The sequence below is a fragment of the Natator depressus genome, chromosome 12 (genome assembly GCF_965152275.1).
Source record: "Natator depressus isolate rNatDep1 chromosome 12, rNatDep2.hap1, whole genome shotgun sequence".
Taxonomy (NCBI): Eukaryota; Metazoa; Chordata; order Testudines; family Cheloniidae; genus Natator; species Natator depressus.
Window position 1 is genome coordinate 16,870,466 of NC_134245.1, and position 22,647 is coordinate 16,893,112.

The 22,647-nt window shown below is 40.3% G+C and overlaps 1 protein-coding gene across 1 annotated transcript in view; it reads right to left on the reverse strand.

The window, feature by feature from the left end:
• TENT4B (terminal nucleotidyltransferase 4B) overlaps positions 1-22,647 on the reverse strand; it is a 50,462-nt gene that overhangs the window by 12,893 nt on the left and 14,922 nt on the right. Inside the window, exons 2-5 of the mRNA XM_074968629.1 lie at positions 14,537-14,660; positions 11,263-11,309; positions 7,252-7,372; positions 6,122-6,229 (exon numbers count right to left, since the gene is read on the reverse strand). Of these exons, the coding sequence (XP_074824730.1) occupies positions 6,122-6,229; positions 7,252-7,372; positions 11,263-11,309; positions 14,537-14,660 (400 nt within the window). The remainder of the gene's footprint in view (positions 1-6,121; positions 6,230-7,251; positions 7,373-11,262; positions 11,310-14,536; positions 14,661-22,647) is intronic.

Consider the following 22,647-nt stretch of genomic DNA (forward strand, 5'->3'; position numbering starts at 1 on the left):
GGGACCTACAAACTGCATGTTCATGCTGTAAGTGCCAGGTTGATTATAACTACCGTTGAAGAGGCAGAGGGCAAAATCTGTAATACAGTATCACAAGTGTGAGGATGCCATGTGGTCCAACAACCCAAGAGTCTCTCTCTATGGTTCTCAGTTGACTGTATATATTTGAAATGAAATACACCATGGTGCAAAATCTCCCCAGCAGGAGATAAGCTCTCACTGATCTGGAGTCAAAAACTGCTCCTATGAATATCATTGTTTGAGTGGGCATGAGAACAGACTGATTGATCTTGAGGACTAATGAGAAGAGGTAGAGAACTGTTTGTACTCTCTGGTGATCTATTGTGGAGGAGTTAGCCCAAATCAGCCAATTATCGAGGTATGGATAAATGTGGAGGCCCTGTCTTCATAAATAGGCTGCCACTAGCTAGAAGCATTTGGTAACAATTGTTGGTGCTGTGGGAAGTCCAAATAATAGTATTCTGTATCTGTAGTGCCCATTTCCACCTGTGAAATAGAGGTACTTTCTGTGGGCTGATTAGATACATGGAAGTAGGCATCTTGCAGGTCAAATCTCACCCTGTCTACATCCTCAACACTGGTACGTATTATAGAAGCTAGAATGATCATCCCGAACCAAACGGATGAATATGTCATTCGCCTGAAGTCTAGAATGAGGCATCATTCTCCTTCCTTTGTCAGGATAAGGAAGTACCTTCTCCATTGCACCGATCTGTAGAAAGTAGTCCACCTTTTCTTTCAGCAGTATTTCATGAGAGGGGTCCCCAAGGAGGGACAGGGCTAGAGGATGAAAAGATGTTAAGGACTGAAACTGGAACCCATAGCTTTTGTTGATGAGTTCCAGGATCCAGCAGTCTGTAGTGATTCCATTCCAACCCTCCAAAAATAAAGAAAGATGGTTGCCAAATGGGGGACAGAGAAGTATACCTCATATAGATCAGTCCAAAACTCTTGACCATGGTATCAAACTTGCTGCTTCTGGTTAGATACTGTGTGGCTTGTAATAGTAGAGGAGGTCAGTAGCAAGGTCTTTTCCTGGGAGAGTCTGAGAATTGTTCCTGGTAATAGTACAAGGAGGCTGGTGTTTGCATAGGTAAGGTTTGATGTCTACCTTGTCTCCTTCTCTGAGCTGGAATCTAGAGATGGAGGGACTGAAGTGTTGTTCTAAAGTCTTTGAATGAGAGGAGTGCTTCCTCTGTCTTGACGTTAAAAAGGCCATGATCTTCCACTGGCAGGTCCTCAATTGTGAGGTCTCAACTTCTTTTGGTATGCAGTACCAAATGATTGCAGTCATAGCGACCTGTGCATGGTGACAGAAATAGCCACTGTCCTTGCAGCTGCATCAAAAACATCTAGTGCTGTCTGTAATACAGACTTGGCAATCAGTTGACCCTCAGAAAATAAATTAAAGTCCACGTGTACTGAATCCTGTGGAAGTCTGTCCATGAACTGGAAGATTTGTCCCAATTGAAGTAACCACACTTTGCTAACAATGCATAGTAATTTGTTTTGTAACTTGGAGGCTCGAAGAAGAGTAGATCTTTCTTCCAACCAGATCCAGTTTCTTGGATCTTCATCACTTGAATAACTTAGGACAGCCACATTTTGTTTTTCTGCAGCTATTACCAGAGATTCTGGAATAGGATGGGTGTAAAAATACTTGAATCCCTTTGAAAGGACTTGATAAAGACCATCTGTCTTTTAGAAGCGGCTGAGGCCTGCCACAGATCCTTGGCCATTTCAAGGATGCCCTCATTCATGGGCATCACTAGTCTGCCTGGAGCCACAGAGTGCAAGATACCAAACAGTTTGTGACTTTTCTTGGACAACTTCTGAAGGGATCTCTAAGATGTCTGCCACTCACTTCAGTAGGCCTTAAAATCATCAACAGTGGATGGGACAAAGAGATCAACTGCTTCATCCAGTAAGGATGAAGAAATCACCACAGGTACAGAAGGGTTTGCCTATTCCTCTTGATGATCACCACTACTCTGAATGTCTTGCTCCAGCTTGTGAAGTTGACCCTGCTGAAGTACTATTGTTGTTCTAGGAGGCCCAGCAAAATGAAGCAGTTTATTTCTAGGTGAAAGGGGTCTTGATGATCGGAGTCCCAAAAATAGAGTTTGATAATTCTATGGTGGCCAATAAGGCCAGATCTGCACACCATAGTAGTATAGCATGTGAAGCCAAGGTGGAGAGATTCAGGGACTTGAACCCCTCTTGACTCATTTCTCTTACAGTGGATAGAAGAGTGTCCTGAAATCTCCTCCTCTGGCTCCCACTCATGAACTGATCCAGGGAAGAGAATCATAACCCTGGGAAAAGAGCTCCTGAAATATCCCAGTGAAGAGGAAGCAGATGAATAGAAGGGCTAAACTCTGAAGAGAAGGATTTTGAAAAGCCTGGGATGATCTTTCATGAGATTCGGTTATCTGTACCAAAAGAGGCTGATGTTCCATAATCTTCAACTTACAGCCCAGATATAGGCCTTATAGATGTTTTCTGGGTCAGGTTGAGAAAAGAAAATTATAGTTAGGCCCTAATATATAATGTCTAGAGACTTAGCAATGTACACTGTAACGAGACTGCACGCACAGAGGAAAGTGATACTGTGAAGATTGACACTGATGAGTCGTGTGCAAAAGAGCATGCATCAGGCAGTAAAGCTGATCTGCAGTGTGGATCAGGCTTTGAAGGAAGAGCAGTGGTAGAGTGACAAGTACACCTCTACCCCGATATAACGCGACCAGATATAACACATACAACGCGGTAAAGCAGGCCTCCCCCCCCACCCCAGGATCTGGGAGGCAGGAGCTGTGTGGAGGGGCACTTCTGGGGCCCCTGCAGGCCCAGAGTGGCCTGGGTGATTAGTGGGGGGCTGGGAGAAGCCCGCTCTGCTTCCCTCACCTCAGCCCCAGCTGTGTCGCTCGGGGGAGGGGATTTGAAGGAAGAGATTCCCCTCCCCCTGCCCCCGGCACTCACCGGCAGAAGCGGAGCAGCCCAGCCCCAGCCCGCTCTGACAGCTCCCAGCCGCAGCGCTCCGCTTCCCGCCGCCGGTGAGTGCAAAGGGTGTCCTTTCCCCAACCTCCCCGCATTCACCAGTGGAGGGAAGTGGAGCGCCGCAGCTGGGAGCTGGCGGAGTGGAGGGGGGCTGGGGCCATGTTGCTCCGCTTCCCGCCACTGCCAGTGAGTGCCTGTCGGGGGCGGGGGTGTGGATAGGGGTTGGGGTCCTGGGGGTGATGTCTGGAGGGGGCGGTCAGGGACAAGGAGCAGGGGGGCCAAAGAAAGTCCGATATAAAGCGGTTTCACATATAACGCGGTAAGAGTTTTTGGCTCCCACGGATCGCGTTATATCAGGGTAGAGGTGTATGACAACCCTTTGGTCTCCTCTTTGACAGTACCAGGGAAGGTGATCTGTGGTATGGCCTTAGAACGATGCCCCTTTCTGCCATGGTCAGCAGGAGAAACTGACTGACTCTTCGAGGCCTATACTGATTGTTTGGTACCTAGAGACAAGGCAGGAGTTCTCCTGGTAGCTGTGGAGACCCAGGTACTGGAGGTGTCACCCTGACTTCCTGGAGAACAGGTCAAATGATGTTTATGAGCAGCAGAACCACATTCTGACTCACAGTTCTCTGAGTCAGAAGTGCCCTTCATTGATCACTCTGGTAGAAATAATTTCAGGTGAGCATCTCAGGCTTCTCATTTGAAGAAAGATCTATAGATGGAACACTTGTCAGGAACATGGACTTCTCTAAGGCAAAAAGAGGTATTTAGGATGCCCATTCATTTGGCCATAGCCAGCTCACAGGAAGGGCAGGACTTAAAGCCCAGATTTTGCTTCATCCATGAAGTCAGTGCCTCAGTACAGAGGATGCTCATATTTTCTTATTATTAAATATTTTTTGCCAATAGGCCAAATAGTACTAAACTAAACACACATTAATCCTAACTCTAATAGAGGAGAGCTGCAGGGTTCTAAGTGGACACAGCTGAGATCCATCATTCTTCCACAGGAGTTAAGAAGGATCTGAGAGGCAGCTGGGCCCTTGGGTGGGGTAGAGTATGAGGATGTGTAGGGACAGGTACAACTCCAGTTGACACAGCTGGCCAAAAGAATCCAATCTTGTGTTCCTGGGGCACATGCGCCCTTAAGAGTGTGATCCATGTGGACAAATACTGTACTCAAAGAATAATTCTTCCAATGGAAGACCATGAACAGTTTTGGAACAGGTGTTTAAATACATTTCTATGCTCTTCCGCGAGTTTAAAGACAAGGACCCTATCTTGTAACACACATGCACAACTTCAGTAACTGGAATAGTCTCGTGGAAGCCAGTGGGGCTATTCACATGCTTCAGAGTTAAGCGCATGCATAAGCATTTGTAAAATTGGAGCCTTAGCAAGCGAAAGGTAAGGTTAACATTCTCATCAGCTACTGAAACCCCATAGGTCTGAAAATTTGGCTCACAACCTGATGTTACTGCAGCAGAACTATACTATCAATTTTTAGCATTAAGGGTTAAATCCTGCTTGCCTTACTCATGCGAAAAGCTTTACTGAGTTGAAAGGTCTACGAATTTTGCTCTGAGGTTATAACTATTCAAATACTTAAAAGACTAGGTGGGTGAGGTAATATCTATTATTGGACCAACTTCTGTTAGTGAGCGAGATAAGCTTTCAAGCTTACACAGGAATAAGCTTGAAAGCTTGTCTTTCTCACCAACAGAAGCAGGTCCAATAAAAGATATTACCTCACCCACCATGTCTCGCTAATATCCTGGGACCAGCATGGCTACAACACTGCATACAAATACTTAAGGTCAGTCTCTGTAAAAGTATCCACTTCAACTGTTGACCACGGTTAACAAGTTTTGATTAAAGAAAGAAAATATAATAAAGCAGTTACCATTAGAGAAGGAAGAGCCAACACTCAATGAGACTGAAGTGTATCTCTCTGTGTATCTACATAGAACAGACAGGGCAAGCTAGCATATATTTTTTTGGCTTTACCAAAAGAGGCTTACCATGTATGTCTAAAGGTCTGAATAAGAGAAAGGGGAAAGGAAATAAGTTCAAAGATTTTGCACAAGGTTTTAATACACAAACCTATTAAACCTACCAGACAGTTAGACTCTGTAGACTAAGTCAAAAAACAAAAATAACTGCAATAGATTTGTTCTCATCATTTTCATGACTTAAAATGTCATTTTTCAATTAAATAATGAATGCCATATTTACTACTACCATACAAGCCTGACAATTATTTTGGCTTTCTGCACCAACCTCTGGTATTAATCATTGCAGGCATGAATAACTAGAATAACTGAAGACAGTTAGCCAGAATACGTTTTCTTTAGGTTAAGCTACATAATTATGAACTGTATTACCAGAATGTCTTGTACTCATGCTAAGCTTTACTGTGGAAATTTACTACCAGTGAAATTGCTGTAAACTTTTTTCTTTGTACATGCAGAATCCGTCAGAAGCAAGATGTGTGCTCTGTTAAAATTGTCGAGTATGAACAGTGTACTAGGTACAGTAATGTCTCAATGGTCTACGGCTACTTGTACTCTACAGTCTACTAATATCTGAAATACGTACAAACCTAGAAAAAGAAAAGGTGTGTCCAATGTGTTGTAAACAAGGGGAAACAAATATGAGCACAGTTAAGCTCATAATTTGGAACAGAGTGAAGATGTAACTGCTGCAATTGGTAATGTATAAGCTTCTCTATATTATGCTGATCTATCTTTGATTAATAGAGCCTGGTTATCTGCTGTATGAGCAATAAAGAAATTGAACTCTCAATGAGACACAACATTTAATATTGATGCTAATGCACCTTCTCTTGCAAACATATAGTTAGAATTTCTCTGTGTACTTTCCATGAATATTTAATTCCAGATTGTTTAGATAGCAACATGTTCGTCACTTTTTTTGAGCCTTAAGAGTGGCAATATTTTGGTTCCAGAATGACAAAGGATAAAGAAGTAGAGTGTTTGAATATTTGATTCTGCATTTTACTTTACCCCATTCTTATTATAAAGTGAATTATCAATGTACAACTCCATAGTGTTAGTATAAAGCATTATCTAACCTTGATAAAATCTCTGATGAGTTGGGCTGCTTTAACCCCATTCTGTACATTAAAGCTGATATCGACTTTTACTTCAGTGAAGGAATCTGTCAGTTTAATAATAGGTACCTGACAAAAGAGCAAGAGATAAAGTTAATATTTAACTATCTACTAAATTTCCAAGATATATTTAGCTTCTTTACTAAAAGATGATGTGCAAATACCTACACTAGCAAATTTGAACTGTTTTATAGATTTGTAGAAGGAAGGAAGGAAGGGAGAGAGAAAGAGGAGAGAAAGATTGCAGGAGCACTGTGAATTTAAGATCTCAACCCTTCTTATATATTTAATTGAATTGGGAATGATTTTTACCTCATACTGAAACTATTTTCAATTTAAAATCTGTTATGCATACCATTGTTCTGAAACATTTTAAAATGCTGTAAAGTGAACAGTTGTGAAGTCAAAACAGTATAATTTCTTGTGAAGAGCAAACACCAGAGGGAGACAAGTGCACAACAATTAAAGATCCCCGATTTCATGCAAACATTCTTAATGAGAAGAGGAAAGAGACACACAGTGTAGGTTTACACTGCACACTAATTCTGGGCTCCCACTCAGGTTTGAGCCCAAGCCCCCTTTACATCCACATAGAAATCAGTCTGTCTTGGGCCAGCAAGCACTCAGAAGCCAGGTTCTAGGACCCTGCTAAGGGGATGGGTCAGAGCCCAAGTTTTGTGGTGGTTTGGGGTCCAAGCTCTGACGAGCTGCATCCGCACTGCAAAACAAGTCACAGACCGAGTCAGAAGGTCTGTATAATGAAGTATGGATGCATTAGTATGGCTGTGAGACCCAAGTCTAGTAACTGTAAGCCCAGGTTTACAATGCAGCATGGAAGCTTAAGACCAGGCTCAAACATCAACACTACAAGGTTGGGTCCACAGGTTTCCAGTACAGTTTAGACAAACCCACAAATATCACAGCAAATCTGTCCATAAATTAAACAAATTACAAGACACATTATGAGTAATAAAATTGTCACTAAATAAGCAGATTTGATTCTGAACATCACAAAGCAAAATCTGAGTAAAATGATACTATTTTACAAAGTAGAAGTATACTTGAAGATATTAAATTGGCAAAAGACTTACAGTTGCTTTGTCTAGAACCTTTACTGAATCTTCATCTGCTACATTGTGCTTTCTAAGAGCCTCTTCCAGGGTCCACAGAGGCAAAGTCTCCCATTTTCCAAACACAACTAAGTCAATATCACTGAAATTACAAGAGAACATAAAAATAGTAAGTTAAAATACCTACTGATGCTAGGTTTGGGGGGTGTTTAAAAGTGTATGATTGGGAAAACGCCAATAGAAAGTAAAACAGCTCACTAAATTCTCTTAAGCAGGAGGAAAATAAGAATTAAAATACAACATCAGAGTAATTATTTTTTACATGTCTAAAATATACTAAGGGAGACAAGGCGGTAATATCTTTTACTGGACCAACTTCTGTTGGTGAAAGAAACAAGCTTTTGAGTTCCACAGAGCTATTCTTCAGGTGACCTCAGGTTTCAGATGGAACTCTTTCACCAAGAGAAGTTGGTCCAATAAAAGATATTACCTCACCCAACCTTGTGTCTCTCATAGCCTGGGACCAAACACAGTTACCACACTGTAAATATACTAAAATCAGACAGCAAGCTACCATCGTGACAATTTGATAATGTGAAGGGGGACAAATGAATCCACCTTTCCATTAAGAAACAATGGAAATAGTGTTCAGAAGAACTATGAGCTGCTAATGTATGAAAACAGTTGATGTAATGACTACATTAATAAGAGTAATTTCTAAGTATATAGAACAGCCTTGAAATCTCTGGATTTTAACTGCTTTCCAGCCTCGTCTGCATCAAACTGGCTTCCTCCCCGCCCCGCCCCTAACAAACAGAGAAATATCAAAGATGGAACCCTTCACCAAGAGAGATTACACACCTATTCACTAAATAAATACTGAAGCAGAGTTTTGAAAAAGGTTAAGTAAGTATTTAATTATTTAAGGTGTTTTAACTAAGTCTCAGTAGTTTTCCTTTGAATATGAAGATAGCAAGTTCTGATTAGAATTAAACAGTCAGAGCATCTTTAGCTGCAGGAGAGAGAGGAGATCCATAGGAGCTCAGTTTGGGCTGTAGATGAGATTTGCAGGGGATTATTTTTCTCTGGTGTGTGCATGAAAAGGAGTGGATCAAACTGATAGCACTAATTGTTAACTATCCAGTATTACACTACAAGTTTCAAGGAAAAACAATTATTTCTTTATGTGAATGAACTAGCAGTGTCCTCAGACAGAACAGATTTCAGAAATCAGTAAGGATAGCATCCAACGGTAATCACAGCCTTGATGAGCATCTAATCAAAATTTTAAAGATGTCTAGATGACAGTGTAATTTTATTAGGGTCCAAGAGAGTCATTACAATTTAAAAACAGTGAAAACTTTTTTGGAGGCTTTGAATAAGCTGAGCTTTATATTTTTCCAAACTTCTTTTTTGGTTTGTAGTTTAAGGTCTGCTTTCCAATCACTAGACCAGCCTGATTTGGGTAAGGAGGGAGGGATTTAGGCCTAGACAGATTATTCTTCCCAATAAATTGGCTTGCCAAATAAACTATGGCAGGAGGGGAAGAGAAATACTGGGAAAATCTACCTTATTTCAGAAGTTATTTTCATGCAGATTTTAGAATTTTGTACATTTACAGAAACCACATTAGGAACTTTAGAATTTGCACACAATCAGTGTTAGCAACAGACAGGTATAACACCAGTCCAACTATATACTGTTTAACTGACCAGGAACAAGCACCATTCAGCACCTTTCAGAAAACTATGGTTAAAACCTTCTCAGAAAAAAAATACTTATTTTGTTCTGATCTACGCTTGCAGCTAAATGAGTGCTAAACTCATTGCTCATACAGATTGGAAGCAGCAAACGTTTGTAGTGTGCACCAGGCCAGAGAGAGCAATAGATTAACACCCTGAGAATACATATTACCTGCAGGACAACACTACTTGACCCCCATCAGATGAACAATAATTATCTAATTAGTCCTCAGCACTGAAGTAACTGGATATTCAAGGGATTCTATTTTAGAACAATAGAATCAAAAAAGGCCAGCAAAGGGTGTTTAACAGAAAAACCTCAGATCTAGACTAACTGTGTAACTAAACATGAATAAAAAAATTAAAGAAACAAAAGAAAATGGTGTGCTTGTTAGAGACTAATAACAAAGTAGATCGAAGAGGCACAGTATACCATGCTAGCCTAAATTCTGTTTTATTAAATCAAATACTCCAAGCATTGGAATTCTTCTGAATAGCAAAGTAGACAAGCTCCAGAGCAACAACAACAAACAGGGAAGAAAGGCAAGCAAGACAGAAGTGGCTCTGACCACTGCATCAAGTGTTGAGAAAGATTTCAATTAAATTCTTACAATGGAGTATTTGGTAGTGAATAAAAACTAACTTTACAAATTGTAATCAAAATCTGAACCACTGAAGGGCTCAGAACAAATGCCAAAACATCAAGACTGGAGCAGCAAGGGGATTAAGTCTATTAGACAAGTGAATAACTATGCATATTTTTCTTGCATTATCAGCACCTAATCTATTTTTGATTAATCCAAATAGTCTGAAGAAAGAACAAAGCCAAATTTAAGCAGGCAACATGTTTTCTTGGGGGACCTGTGCTTCTGAGAGGCCTACTTGTCAGAAATTTAACAACTCAGTTTGATTTCTTTCTTGCTGCTTCATAAGTCAAAGTCAATTAATTATATGAAGAAGTTGCTTTAATTTAGTTCCTAATTTTATTAAGCATTTTCCTCCTAACAGGAGATGAGAAACAAGAATTGTGAACAGAGAAGAATATTGTAGCAAGGTTTGGGAATCAACGAATTACTCATTCTGAAATGTTCCCTGGAAAAAAATGTTTTTAAAGTATAAACTACAGCCTTTGAATTGCTGATAATACTTTATCCTGTAACCATTAGGGCTTGAAGCTTACTTATATTTTACATTTTTAATTGGCAAAATTATTTCAAATTCCTACATACAAGATCTTAATGAGATCTTCTGATGAACTTTCTTTAGATGGAAATTAGTAATGGATTTAACTAAGTCCGCAGTTAGCTACTTTAGATTTCTCAGTGATAGAAGCTTGAGTGGGACTAAATAGACACACTTCATCTTCAGCATCTGGTTAGTGTAGATGTTGATAGCTTTAAAGAGTTCTTTTGGTTTAACTGGTTAGCTAAAAAATAGCCTCCTCTTTTGTTAGGCTCATTGTATACATCATTTTAAAAAAAAAAAAAAAGCCTGGATTCTTAAAAAAGGCTGTATTCCCCTATCTTTATGGGCAAAGACATCTACAATCATTTACGTCAACCAAACTGACTAGGTAAGGCTGATGTTTTAATTTCTTCTTCTAGAAATTGGATTCAGCTTCTCTTTTAATATGATAAATACCTTAATACTTGACCTCAAATGTCAGGTTTAAAAGGTATCACATGCTGGAAAAATCACAGTGAAGTGGGAGAAATCTAAAATTTTACTTTGATTTAATCTTGTAATTAGGCTGAATTACAAAACTAAATCTATTCTTGATAATACGATCAAAGGGGTCACATTTTATATTATTGCAAGCAGGATCTAAACAGGTGGATGTGTCCTATTTCATATAATCCATCAACCATTCTTTATATTTTTACGATGTATATGATTTGGAGGGCTGAACAAAAGTATAATATTTTCTTTTAGGCTTGAGCAGTTTTCAGGGATGGTCACACATTTTAAAGTATGAGGCAGTCTTTTAAAAAAGACAATATCTTAAACGTCACTGAAACAGGTACTCTATAAAAATGCCTGTATACAAGTCAGCTTTGACTATATATATATATCGATACAAAATACATGATATAAGTCAGTAGTTAGGAAGTCAGTAGGATGACAAGTACATATTCCACCCCAGGAACATTGTTCTATCTCAGCATAGAATAATGTTCCTGGGGTGGAACAAATGCAGCATATAACAATGGGGGATAAAGGTAAACAGCAGAGGAAGAGATTTCAAAACATGCCTGAACAATGTATAAGAAGTTACTGGAAAGGTACTAACCTAGTAGGTAGATATAAACCAGTTTTAAAACTTCCAAATATCTGCACCTGTAACAGAGAAATAGGGCATTAGAATGCACCTTTTAAATTTCTGAACAATTATCTAATCGAGTGACTAGTAAAGTTTGACTATTGCTACCCTCCACTGGTAGTTTTAGGTATTACTGAATGCATCCGATGAAGTGAGCTGTAGCTCACGAAAGCTTATGCTCAAATAAATTTGTTAGTCTCTAAGGTGCCACAAGTACTCCTTTTCTTTTTGAAATATTTAACATGACCATAAAACAGAGGAGTTTGGCAAAGTCAAGTATTTACATCTTTAACTTTAAAAGAAGATTAGAAATAGAGCAATGCAGCAATAGGCCTAAAATATTCACGATAGAAGAGAGTATCAGAATAAATATGATTTCTAATTAAAGTGCTGCTCGAGACAGAGTTCTCGCTCCATCAGCTTTTCCATTACAAATCTCTCATTTTAAAATACTTAAGTATGTAACAAACTATTTTTAAAAAGACTAATACTAGAGAAAAGCATCCCTACACTGGGAGTTAGGTTGGTATAACAGCATTGCTGGCATGACAGGATTTTCCATACCCCTGAGCAACAGTTTTACATAAGTTGCTAGCATAGACCAAGCCTTACTGACTTCTTCCTTCGGTCTTGGATTTTGCAGACATTAACACAGGGGTTCTCAAACTGGGGGTTGGGACCCCTCAGTGGGTCGCGAGGTTATTACATGGGGGGGGGGGGGTCACAAGCTGTCAGCCTCCACCCCAAACCCTGCTTTGCCTCCAGCTTTTATAATGGTGTTAAATATATAAAAAAGTGTTTTTAATTTGGGGGGAGAGGGGGATGTCACACTCAGAGGCTTGCTATGTGAAAGGGGTCACCAGCACAAAAGTTTGAAAACCACTGCATTAACACAATGCTAATGTTTCTGAGAGAACCTTTACCATGCAATGTATCCAGAGGTATTTATTCTAACAAAAACAAATCCTGACAACACCCACAATTAATGCAAAATAGGAACCCTTTGCAAGCCAGTTTATATTCTTCTCCCCTCCCACCCCAACATTTAAAACAGTGAATCTTATGTTTGCCAATTTAAATAGACTTAAGCTTACTACTTCCCATCTTGTGTCCAACTATGGTATTGTCATAATCGTACAAGGTATGCAACGTCAACTGTTCTCTGACCAACGCAGAGGACTGTGTAATATCCAAGTACAGTTAAGGATAATGTGACAAGCTTTCCTCTGAATTTCATTGTATGACAACTTTTGTTTATACAATACTAGCAAGATTTAATGTTTACTTTGTCAAATTATTTTATTTTATTTTAAATGCCTTCACTTAAAATCACTAAATGTTGTTCAGTTTCAGTGTAATTAAAGCCTCTCTCATGGTGGAACCCAGTTGATGCCAAGAACAAATCTCACTTATTAGGAATGTTTCCTTCTAAGCACATCCCCCTCAAGTAAGAGAGCAAATGACAATTGCTGAATTCTATAAATAAAGTTACAATTTAAGATACATAGTTTTACCCAATCAACTTTTTATCCCTTTCTTTATTGCTGTGGGGAAGCATACAATGTATGTGCCATGTCTTGTTTTAAAGTTTCATTCATGGGAACACATTTTATTTTATTATTTGTGCTCATAAATGGTTTCAGCACATGCTTGTTCATAGTGTTTATACCTTACTGGTTATATGTTTTGGTGTCAAAGTATACAAGAACAGTTAATCTTAGTTAATTTCAAATTCAAGTTACACTGTATCTAGATTTGTCACATCTGAGACTTATAGGGTTTTAAAAACAAACCAACAAACAAACTTACATGTGAAGTTAATGTGAATAGCACTGGCTAGAGCCATGGACAGAGACCAGGCACCACTCAAGCTTCCCCCAGTAAAACACCTACCAACTAATATCCTTGGGGCAAGTGAAACGATATTGGATTTCTAAATTACATTCTATGGAGTTAATTTATTGTAGTAATGCTTTATTTAAAATTAAATAACAGAGTCAACAGTTTAAATTTGAAAGCACATGCAAAGATTTTACAAGATGAGAACAACAACAACAATTTTAGTCATGAGCTACAGCATTACACTATCATCTACACCACTGTTGCTCCTGGATGCACTGCCTTGGTGCTGGCTGCTAGGGCTGCAAGTAGGAATCGGGCCCTTCCCCTTCTGGAGACAGCTGGGACACAACGCTGGAGAAGCAGGCAGCTGGTGAGTTACCCACCTTCCCGGGGCAGTGGGACTCAGGCTTTGGGCTTCACCCTTGGGATGGTGGTGTGGCAGGCTCTGGCCATGGGGCTTCGCGCTCCAGCTTTTGGCTCTGGCTGCACAGTGGCAGGCTCCAGGCTGTGGCCATGCAGTTTCGGGCTCCATCCCCCGGCCACAGGGCTTTGGGCTCTGGCTACAGAGCATCAGGCTCTGGCTCCCAACTGTCTCCTGCAACCCAATCACCCCTGGCTCCTGTTGTCTCCCCCGACCCCTGAATCCAGGGTTTAATCTGTCCCCAGGTTTGTTGGGTCTGAGTAAATATGCTATGAAAAGTGATATTTGTATGTTTGTTAATATCACTTTTAACCACAGACTTACAAGCTAGCAATAAATACATTACAATGATTTTGAACATGTATATGTGCATATTTATTTGTTTTTCCTAAAGCTAATAAGTATTTTAGGAAAAAGTGTGAGAGCGGCCACGAGCAAGAGTTGGTGGCCACACTCTGAGGCCACCAAAAAAAACCTGTCCTGAGAAACCCTGATCTAAGTCACGTGTTCCTTCCTACACATTCTCTTATACCTGTATGAACATAAGCTTCTCTTTTCCAGCAGGACAAGCCACCTCAATGCAATCGGGTAGGCCTCCCCCATCAGTCATGTTCTTCTACACTCATCCCTTAACTTGATTTTTTTTTTTTAAAAACGTTACTTAAGAGTGTGAGGCAAGAACTAATGACATGCATAGTAACACACACCCAAATATAATTCTGGTTAGATTTCATACCCTTCCTTTGTTGGTAGTATGTCTAATTTAGCTTCCCTGACCAGGGCCTTTGTTCATATATATGTCTAAAGTGCTAAGCTCAGCTATGGTGCCATAGAAATAGTGAATATCTTTTATATCACAATTTGAGCATAAAGTTATTTTTGTAATAAGGGGGAAAAGTGATAGTGTAACAAACAAAAAAAAGCTGTTCACAAAGACCCAGAGCCAAAGCTTTTTGTTAGAGCATGCCAAGTCCTACTCACATCTGCATTTGGCCAGAGCTCCTTAATAACGTTTTCTATTCTGTTCACCACTTCCATTCGCATTCTTTCTTCTTCCGGTCTGGGAGACATGTACTTGAAGAAATCAATGATTTCTTCATGAAGACTGAAGAAAGAAAAAAGATAAAAGTTAACTAAAAAAGAGAGAAAATTAAAAAGGCTGCTATTATCTCAAAAGGTTTAGAAATATTTCAAGGACATTGAACATTAATTTTAAACAAAACTATTGTCTGCCTTCAACAAAAGTAAATTCAGATTTATGGAAGTTTAATTTCAACACATTAATCTACAAAACATAGGATATGCTTATATCATGTTTCCAAAGAATATGGAAATTAATCAATCAAAGCTGCTTTTGTTCACACTAAAAGTGAAAGAAATAGCACCACTAAATATGTTAACATCAGCGTGATATATAAAGCTTTAAATCTTCAAGAAAGTCTAATGAGGAGTTCAGAGTACGCACAGTATCCAAATATTTAAACAAAAGCCTTTTAGCTAACCTTTTCGGTTAGTCCCTTGTCACCACTGAGTCATCGCCTGTGTCAGCACAAGCGATTTGTTAATCCACACAAAATCAACTGAGACATTTAAACAAATGTGAACTAACAAACAGTTGTCTGTAGTTAGAGTCATCTCAGTTATATGTACTTGTTTGCCCACTGCTAAGCAGAAACGTTCACACTAAAGCACTGTATTCTCCTATTACTGTTAAGAAGGAGTTGTGTACACACATCAACAGAACACAGGATAGAATGAAGTTGGCAGTCAGCTGATCAGCTGCATTATTTTAAGAATAAGTCCCTCCCCCACATTTTGGGTGGGGTTTTAATAAATTATACTTCGTATAGCTGTTTAAACACAAGTCTCATTACACAAGTCCAGGAAATTTGTGTATCCATTTGCACTAGCACGTAGCAACATCCTCCTGACTAACCAGAAAACTAAAGCCCATTTTTCACCATGTTTCCTCTGTCAACACCACCAAATTTAAACAGTCACTGAATTCCTGCAAGATTAAATAAATCCCTGACATAGGATTGATGAGTTTATTTCACTTGTTTCCTATAGTGACCATTATAGTAGCAGCTAGATGTTTTAAAGAGAAATTAAAAAAAAAAAAAAAAAGTTATTTGTAAAAACAAATGCATCTTTCCTGGAAGCTCTGCTGGACTGCCAAGAGGAATGATTTACAAAATTGAGGTCCTCAGATGGGAGGTGAAAAGTCTTCCTAGCCTCCGCCTCCCCCACTGCCCCTGTCTCCCCACACACAATGGAAGCTGTCATGAAATAGATGAAGGACATCCGAAAGGGACAGAACGGTAAATATTATGACTAAAGAGATACGCAACTCAAATTTCATCCGCCTGAAACATTTTAATATTCTTCTGTTACAAGTAACATCGTAGATTACTAAAATTGACAAGAGATTAGAGGATCAAATATTTTCTTTATTTTTGACTTAGTATTTATCTATGTTCTTTGTATAATTAGTTTAAATTTCTTAGTCTCTTACTCTAGCATGACATTCTATTCCTCAGGTATTGCTACAGAGTGTTTCTAACAGCAAATGTGCTCTTTCAGTGCTCACTTGGTTGTTACTATAAAACTTGTCTTCCTACTGTCTTACTCCTTCCTCCTCTCCCCACTTGCATTCTTCACTCAAAAATCTTCAACATGAGACCAAAACACACATCCTTCAATTTACTGTTTGTGATCTGCTACTGAGAGGTATTTGCTTACCTAATCATTTGGTTTTTCAAAAGGTCTCCTAGTCCACCACTAATATTTCCTCTTAGAAATCCTGATGCAATTCAGTCTGTTGGTAATATTTTACAAGTTCTTCTAGTACTATAACCCTATCATGATAATTGAGTTTCTGTGAGATGCACATACTGGGGAACTCTAGTCTGAACACTCCATGGCCAACAGAGCTTTTTAGGTAACATTTGATTTTTCAGTCATTGGGTCACATTACCACTTACTACTGAGATTCCGAGCTAATGGCCAGGAGTACAGAGATTAATGTACAGCCTGCAGTGACAAAGGAAGAGGATGCTAGTTAAACAGTCAGTCTGCCAGAATTTAAAAAAAAAAAAAAAAAGCACGATAACTTAACTCTTCCTGTTCGTAATTTAAAAAAGGGGGGGGGGGGGAAAAGATAAATTGAATGTTTCCAGAGGTTATGGGAAAAAGCAGTCCATTAATGCAGTTACTTGATTAGTAAACAGTAAACTGAGTGACAAAGTTTGGTTCTCATGCTTTAAAATAAGATTACTTTGTTACAGATTTGTCTCTTATAGTTCTTAATGGACATTACATTCCTGTTAACTCAAGTAGCAACAATTCTGTAAGAACACCTATATATTAAACAGAATAATATGCAGAATATCAACTGATCCATATACAACAACTGTTTGATGCATCACCTGACCCTGATCAGGAACCTTCTATAAGTAGTTGTATTTGTTTGACATTGTCATTTATCCAACCAAATTATGAAAAAATACCCACATCCCATTTTCCTCTAAAAGGTTAGCATGTCTGATTTTGCTAACTGCTAATGGTGCAAGCTACAAAGCCAAGAGACTGAAAATTAAGTAACACAAGGATATACAACCATAAGTCAGAAGTGCACTGGACTCCTGACAGGTTTCAGAGTAGCAGCTGTGTTAGTCTGTATTCACAAAAAGAAAAGGAGTACTTGTGGCACCTTAGAGACTAAACAATTTATCTGAGCATAAAGCTTTCGTCAGCTACAGCTCACTTCATCGGATGCATGCAGTCGAAAATACAGCGGGGAGATTTTATATACATAGAGAACATGAAACAATGGGTGTTACTATACACACTGTAACGAGAGTGATCAGGTAAGGTGAGCTATTACCAGCAGGAGAGAAAAAAAAAAGCCTTTTGTAGTGATAATCAAGGTGGGCCATTTCCAGCAGTTGACAAGAACGTGTGAGGAACAATCGGCGGGGGGGGGGGGGGGAATAAACATGCGGAAATAGTTTTACTTTGTGTAATGACACATCCACTCCCAGTCTTTATTCAAACCTAATGTAATGGTGTCCAGTTTGCAAATTAATTCCAATTCAGCAGTCTCTCGTTGGAGTCTGTTTTTGAAGGTTTTTTTTTTATTGAATTTTTATTTTATTTTTTTTTATTGCCACTTTTAGGTCTGTAATTGAGTGACCAGAGAGATTGAAGTGTTCTCCGACTGGTTTTTGAATGTTATAATTCCTGACGTCTGATTTGTGTCCATTTATTCTTTTATGTAGAGACTGTCCAGTTTGGCCAATGTACACAGCAGAGGGGCACTGCTGGCACATGATGGCATATATCACATTGGTGGATGTGCAGGTGAATGAGCCTCTGATAGCGGGGCTGATGTGATTAGGCCCTATGATGGCATCCCCTAAATAGGTATGTGAACACAGTTGGCAACGGGCTTTGTTGCAAGGATAGGTTCCTGGGTTAGTGGTTTTGTTGTGTGGTTGCTGGTGAGTATTTGCTTCAGGTTGGGGGGCTGTCTGTAAACAAGGACTGGCCTGTCTCCCAAGATTTGTGAGAGTGATGGGTCATCCTTCAGGATAGGTTGTAGATCCTTGATGATGCGCTGGAGAGGTTTTAGTTGGGGGCTGAAGGTGATGGCTAGTGGCGTTCTGTTATTTTCTTTGTTGGGCCTGTCTGTAGTAGGTAACTTCTGGGTACTCTTCTGGCTCTGTCAATCTGTTTCTTCACTTCAGCAGGTGGGTACTGTAGTTGTAAGAATGCTTGATAAGAGATCTTGTAGGTGTTTGTTTCTGTCTGAGGGGTTGGAGCAAATGCGGTTGTATCACAGAGCTTGGCTGTAGACAATGGATCGTGTGGTGTGGTCTGGATGAAAGCTGGAGGCATGTAGGTAAGTATAGCGGTCAGTAGGTTTCCGGTATAGGGTGGTGTTTATGTGACCATCGCTTATTAGCACCGTAGTGTCCAGGAAGTGGATCTCTTGTGTGGACTGATCCAGGCTGAGGTTGATGGTGGGATGGAAATTGTTGAAATCATGGTGGAATTCCTCAAGGGCTTCTTTTCCATGGGTCCAGATGATGAAGATGTCATCAATGTAGCGCAAGGGGGCATTAGGGGACGAGAGGGGCATTAGAGAGCTGAGGAAGCGTTGTTCTAAATCAGCCATAAAAATGTTGGCATACTGTGGGGCCATGCGGGTACCCATAGCAGTGCCGCTGATCTGAAGGTATACATTGTCCCCAAATGTAAAATAGTTATGGGTAAGGACAAAGTCACAAAGTTCAGCCACCAGGTTAGCCATGACATTATCGGGGATAGTGTTCTTGACGGCTTGTAGTCCATCTTTGTGTGGAATGTTGGTGTAGAGGGCTTCTACATCCATAGTGGCCAGGATGGTGTTTTCACTGTGCAGTGTAGATGTACCCTAACTGGACTATTAAAGAGAATGCTGAATTTGTTTGCAAGTGTCTCAAGAGGAATTCTAAATCTTTAGCTTAAAGATGAAAAGTATCCACAAATTAGTTCTCGCAATATGACAGTATTTTCTTACTATTTAATTGCCACTGCATTCATTAAGTTACTTTGGATATAAAACAAAGCCTTGGTTGTTTTTGTTTTTAAAAGAAATTGTTACACTGCAATAATAATTGTTATACTGTCAAAACTCATTGGAAGCAAGGAGTCTTGTGCAGCAAGTCCCTTGCTAATGCAGTAATAATTAGTTGTTCAACTCAAATTCAACTCAGAAATAGATGCCTGGTCTTTTTAACCTGCACAACAAAAAACAGTCTGTTCAGTGGTCTCACCTCACTGCCCTTCTTTTCCAGGTGACCACTCTTTCTTCAGGTGGCAGTGCTTCCAGCAGGGGGCAGAGAAGGGGCGGTGCAACCAGTCACATTTCTCTTCAAGGAAACGGCTATATAGCCATAATAAAACACTCTTCACAGTACTGTTTACTGTATTTTTAATTGGATTTATATTCACATATATTAGAAATTCACCTATTACTAAAATTGTACTGTAAATCCAGCACTGCAATCAGTGAAAGTTAGCACGAACATCAAGGGCTGTACTGTTTTCATGAAAAACGACTGAAGATACGGATTATAGATGGAGTATTTTTTTCTTCACCAGAATCCTGGGGCTGAGCAAAAGTTCAAACCAGCCTGTTAAGAGATTAAGTTGACTTTGTAGAAAATAGCCATATCCTTATCAGTTTTCAGCTTCAAGTAGTTATGCAAATCTGGTAACCGGATTCAGATTTACTCATCTCATTCTGGACCTCAATAAGAGCAGACCAGTTGAAAGTCTCGGGGTGCAGAATAAGGAGGAAAAACAAAAACCAACCAACCAGGGGCGATGTGACATCCACAGGAGCAGAAATACCTTGTTACTGAATGCCAACCCTATGTTGAATTAAAGACACAATTTAGGTTTAAATTTTGTTCAAATCCTTTCTTGGGACATTTATTTGTAAGCAAGGATTTTTAAAAAATTATTTTTATACTAGCTGTACCTTTAAGAATGATTTTACAAAAGGCTCAACTCTGTATCCACTGAAATCAAAGGAAGTTTTACTATGGATTTAAATGGGTGAAAAATCAGATGCCTCAAAAAAGGAAACCCAGTTTTTCATGGGAAAGCTAGAGGCTACAATATGGTATTTTGGCGGAGAAGAGATTCACAATCCTTACAGCTCAGAATGTTATTTGATTAGTAGTTCAATGATTAAGTTTCCAGACCAAGTAGAATTTTTGGAAGTACCTAACTGATTTAAGGAGCCCTTTGAAAGTTATTCCAGATAGTCAGTGAACAGCTGATGAACTATTTACTATTCATGGTGTGTGACTGGTTATTCAGTATGTTTTCTGCTTTCTACTGAACATTTCTCTCTTAACTACAGAAGAGGGGGGCTGCCATTATTCACAAATTTGTAGCAGGTATGTTTTCATGTATACTGGCTGTGACATGAATATTAGTGAACAAGTAGTATGACCCCCAAAACAGCATAAAAATGAACCAGTCAATTATCCACAATTTTTTAGAACTTTTCAAATCAACTAATTAAGTGGTAGAGGAACAAAATAAGCAAAAATTCTGCTTGATGGGTATGCATTTGGCAAGTTTCAAGGAGAGACAGGATTCAAATCTGAACTAAAGTCTCATTCCTGGAGTTTTAATGAAGACTCCTGGGAAAACATGAACTGTAGGACCATTTTTATTCCGAAAAAGTTATGAAGTACTGTTCAGACTATTTTAGAATCAGCTGTGCCTCAATTAGGATGAAAGTTGTCTTCATTTAGTACATTCAGGATTGTTTCAACTTAAGAATGCAGGCAAATTTCTTCAGTGAATCAGAAGCCTTATCTTTCACTGACAGGATAAGAATAAACTTATTCTTGAAGATATCTGCTTTCCCTTCTAGAATGAGTTCAGAAAAAATTTCCGAGTTGAGTTGAAAACTTAAGTCACAACTTACTTTCTTGCTTTCTTTTTGAAAAGAAGAAATTTCTATTAAATACTGAATCATCATACATAAGGCTGCAAGACTGTCACGGAGGTCATGGATTCCGTGACATCTGTGACTTCTGCAGTTGCCGGCGCAGCTGGCCTGGGGGCTGCCTGAGCAGCTTGGGCATCCCCTAAGCCAGCCACACCAGCTGCTGCTGGGCCAGTCTCAGCAGCAGGAGTTTGGGTGTGGGAGGGGGCTCAGGTCTGGGGTAGGGGCACAGGAGGAGGTGAGGGCTCAGACAGCGCTTACCTTGGGGGGCTCCCCGTAAGTGGTGACATGTCCCTCAGCTCTGTCCTAGGCAGAGGCGTGGCCAGACAGCTCTGTGTGCTGCCTCCACCCACAGGAACCACCCCCACAGCTCCTGTTGGCCACAGTTCCCAGCCAATGGGGGCTGCAGAGCCGGCGCTCAGAGCGGGGGCAACACACGGCGTCCCCCCGGCTGTGCCTCTGCCTTGGAGCCAAGGGACATGTTGCCACTCTCGGGGAGCTGTGTGGAGCCAGGTAGGGAGCTTGCCAGCCCTGCCAAGACCCTCCCCAGCACCCATGGCGCCCCCAGCCCCAGAGCACCCAAGATTTAGTCAGGAGTATACAGTACAAATCATGGACAGGTCACGGGCTGTGAATTTTTGTTTACTGCCCCTGACCTGTCCATGACTTTTACTAAAAATACCTGTGACTAAAACGTAGCCTTAATCACAGATTTGATGGGTATAAAAACTAGTCTTGTCGCAGAAAACAATTAGACAATAGTTATATTTACAGTTATACAATAGTCAAATTTAAAATTTATTCTGTAGTCTGATGTTTCAAACAAAGCAGATCACCAAATCTAAAAATCATTTCATCTAAACAATATCACTTCTGCTAACATTCTTTGGTAGATGACATGCAACTTCACATATCTTTAAAGCTTTCAATACAGCAGTGGAAAAATTTCATTGCCGAGTCCATAATTAGGTGTTTTTTGGTCTTTTCTTTTCTTCCTTCTTGGTCCTTCATTTTCTTCCTTCTTTCACATTTAACTCTCCAAAGCCAACAAGAAAACTGCACAGCGTTTTGATTCCAATCTGACATACACGCCTAAACATATGGGCGTACCTCAGAGGTGGGCAAATTACAGCCCGCGGACCACATCCAGCCCGCAGGACCCTCCTGCCCAGCCCCTGAGCTCCTGGTCCAGGAGGCTAGCCGCTGGCCACTCCCCTGCTGTCCCCCCCTCCCCTGCACCTCAGCTCACTGCGCCCCAGCACAATGCTCTGGGTGGTGGGGCTACGAGCTCCTGGGGCAGCGCAGCTTCAGAGTCCAGCCTGACCCGGTGCTCTGTGCTGTGCAGTGGCATGGCTCGCTCCAGCCAGGCGGCGCGGCTGTAGCGCCGCCAGCCACCGGTGCTCCAGGCAGTGCTGGGGGTTGGATAGAGGGCAGAAGAGTTCGGGGTGGAGGTCAGGGGGCGGGGGTGTGGATAAGGGTCGGGGCGGTCAGAGGGCAGGGAACAGGGGCGTTGAATTAATTGACATGCCTTTTTAAAAGAGATCTACCTTGATACTGAAAAATATCAACTCTCCAAATC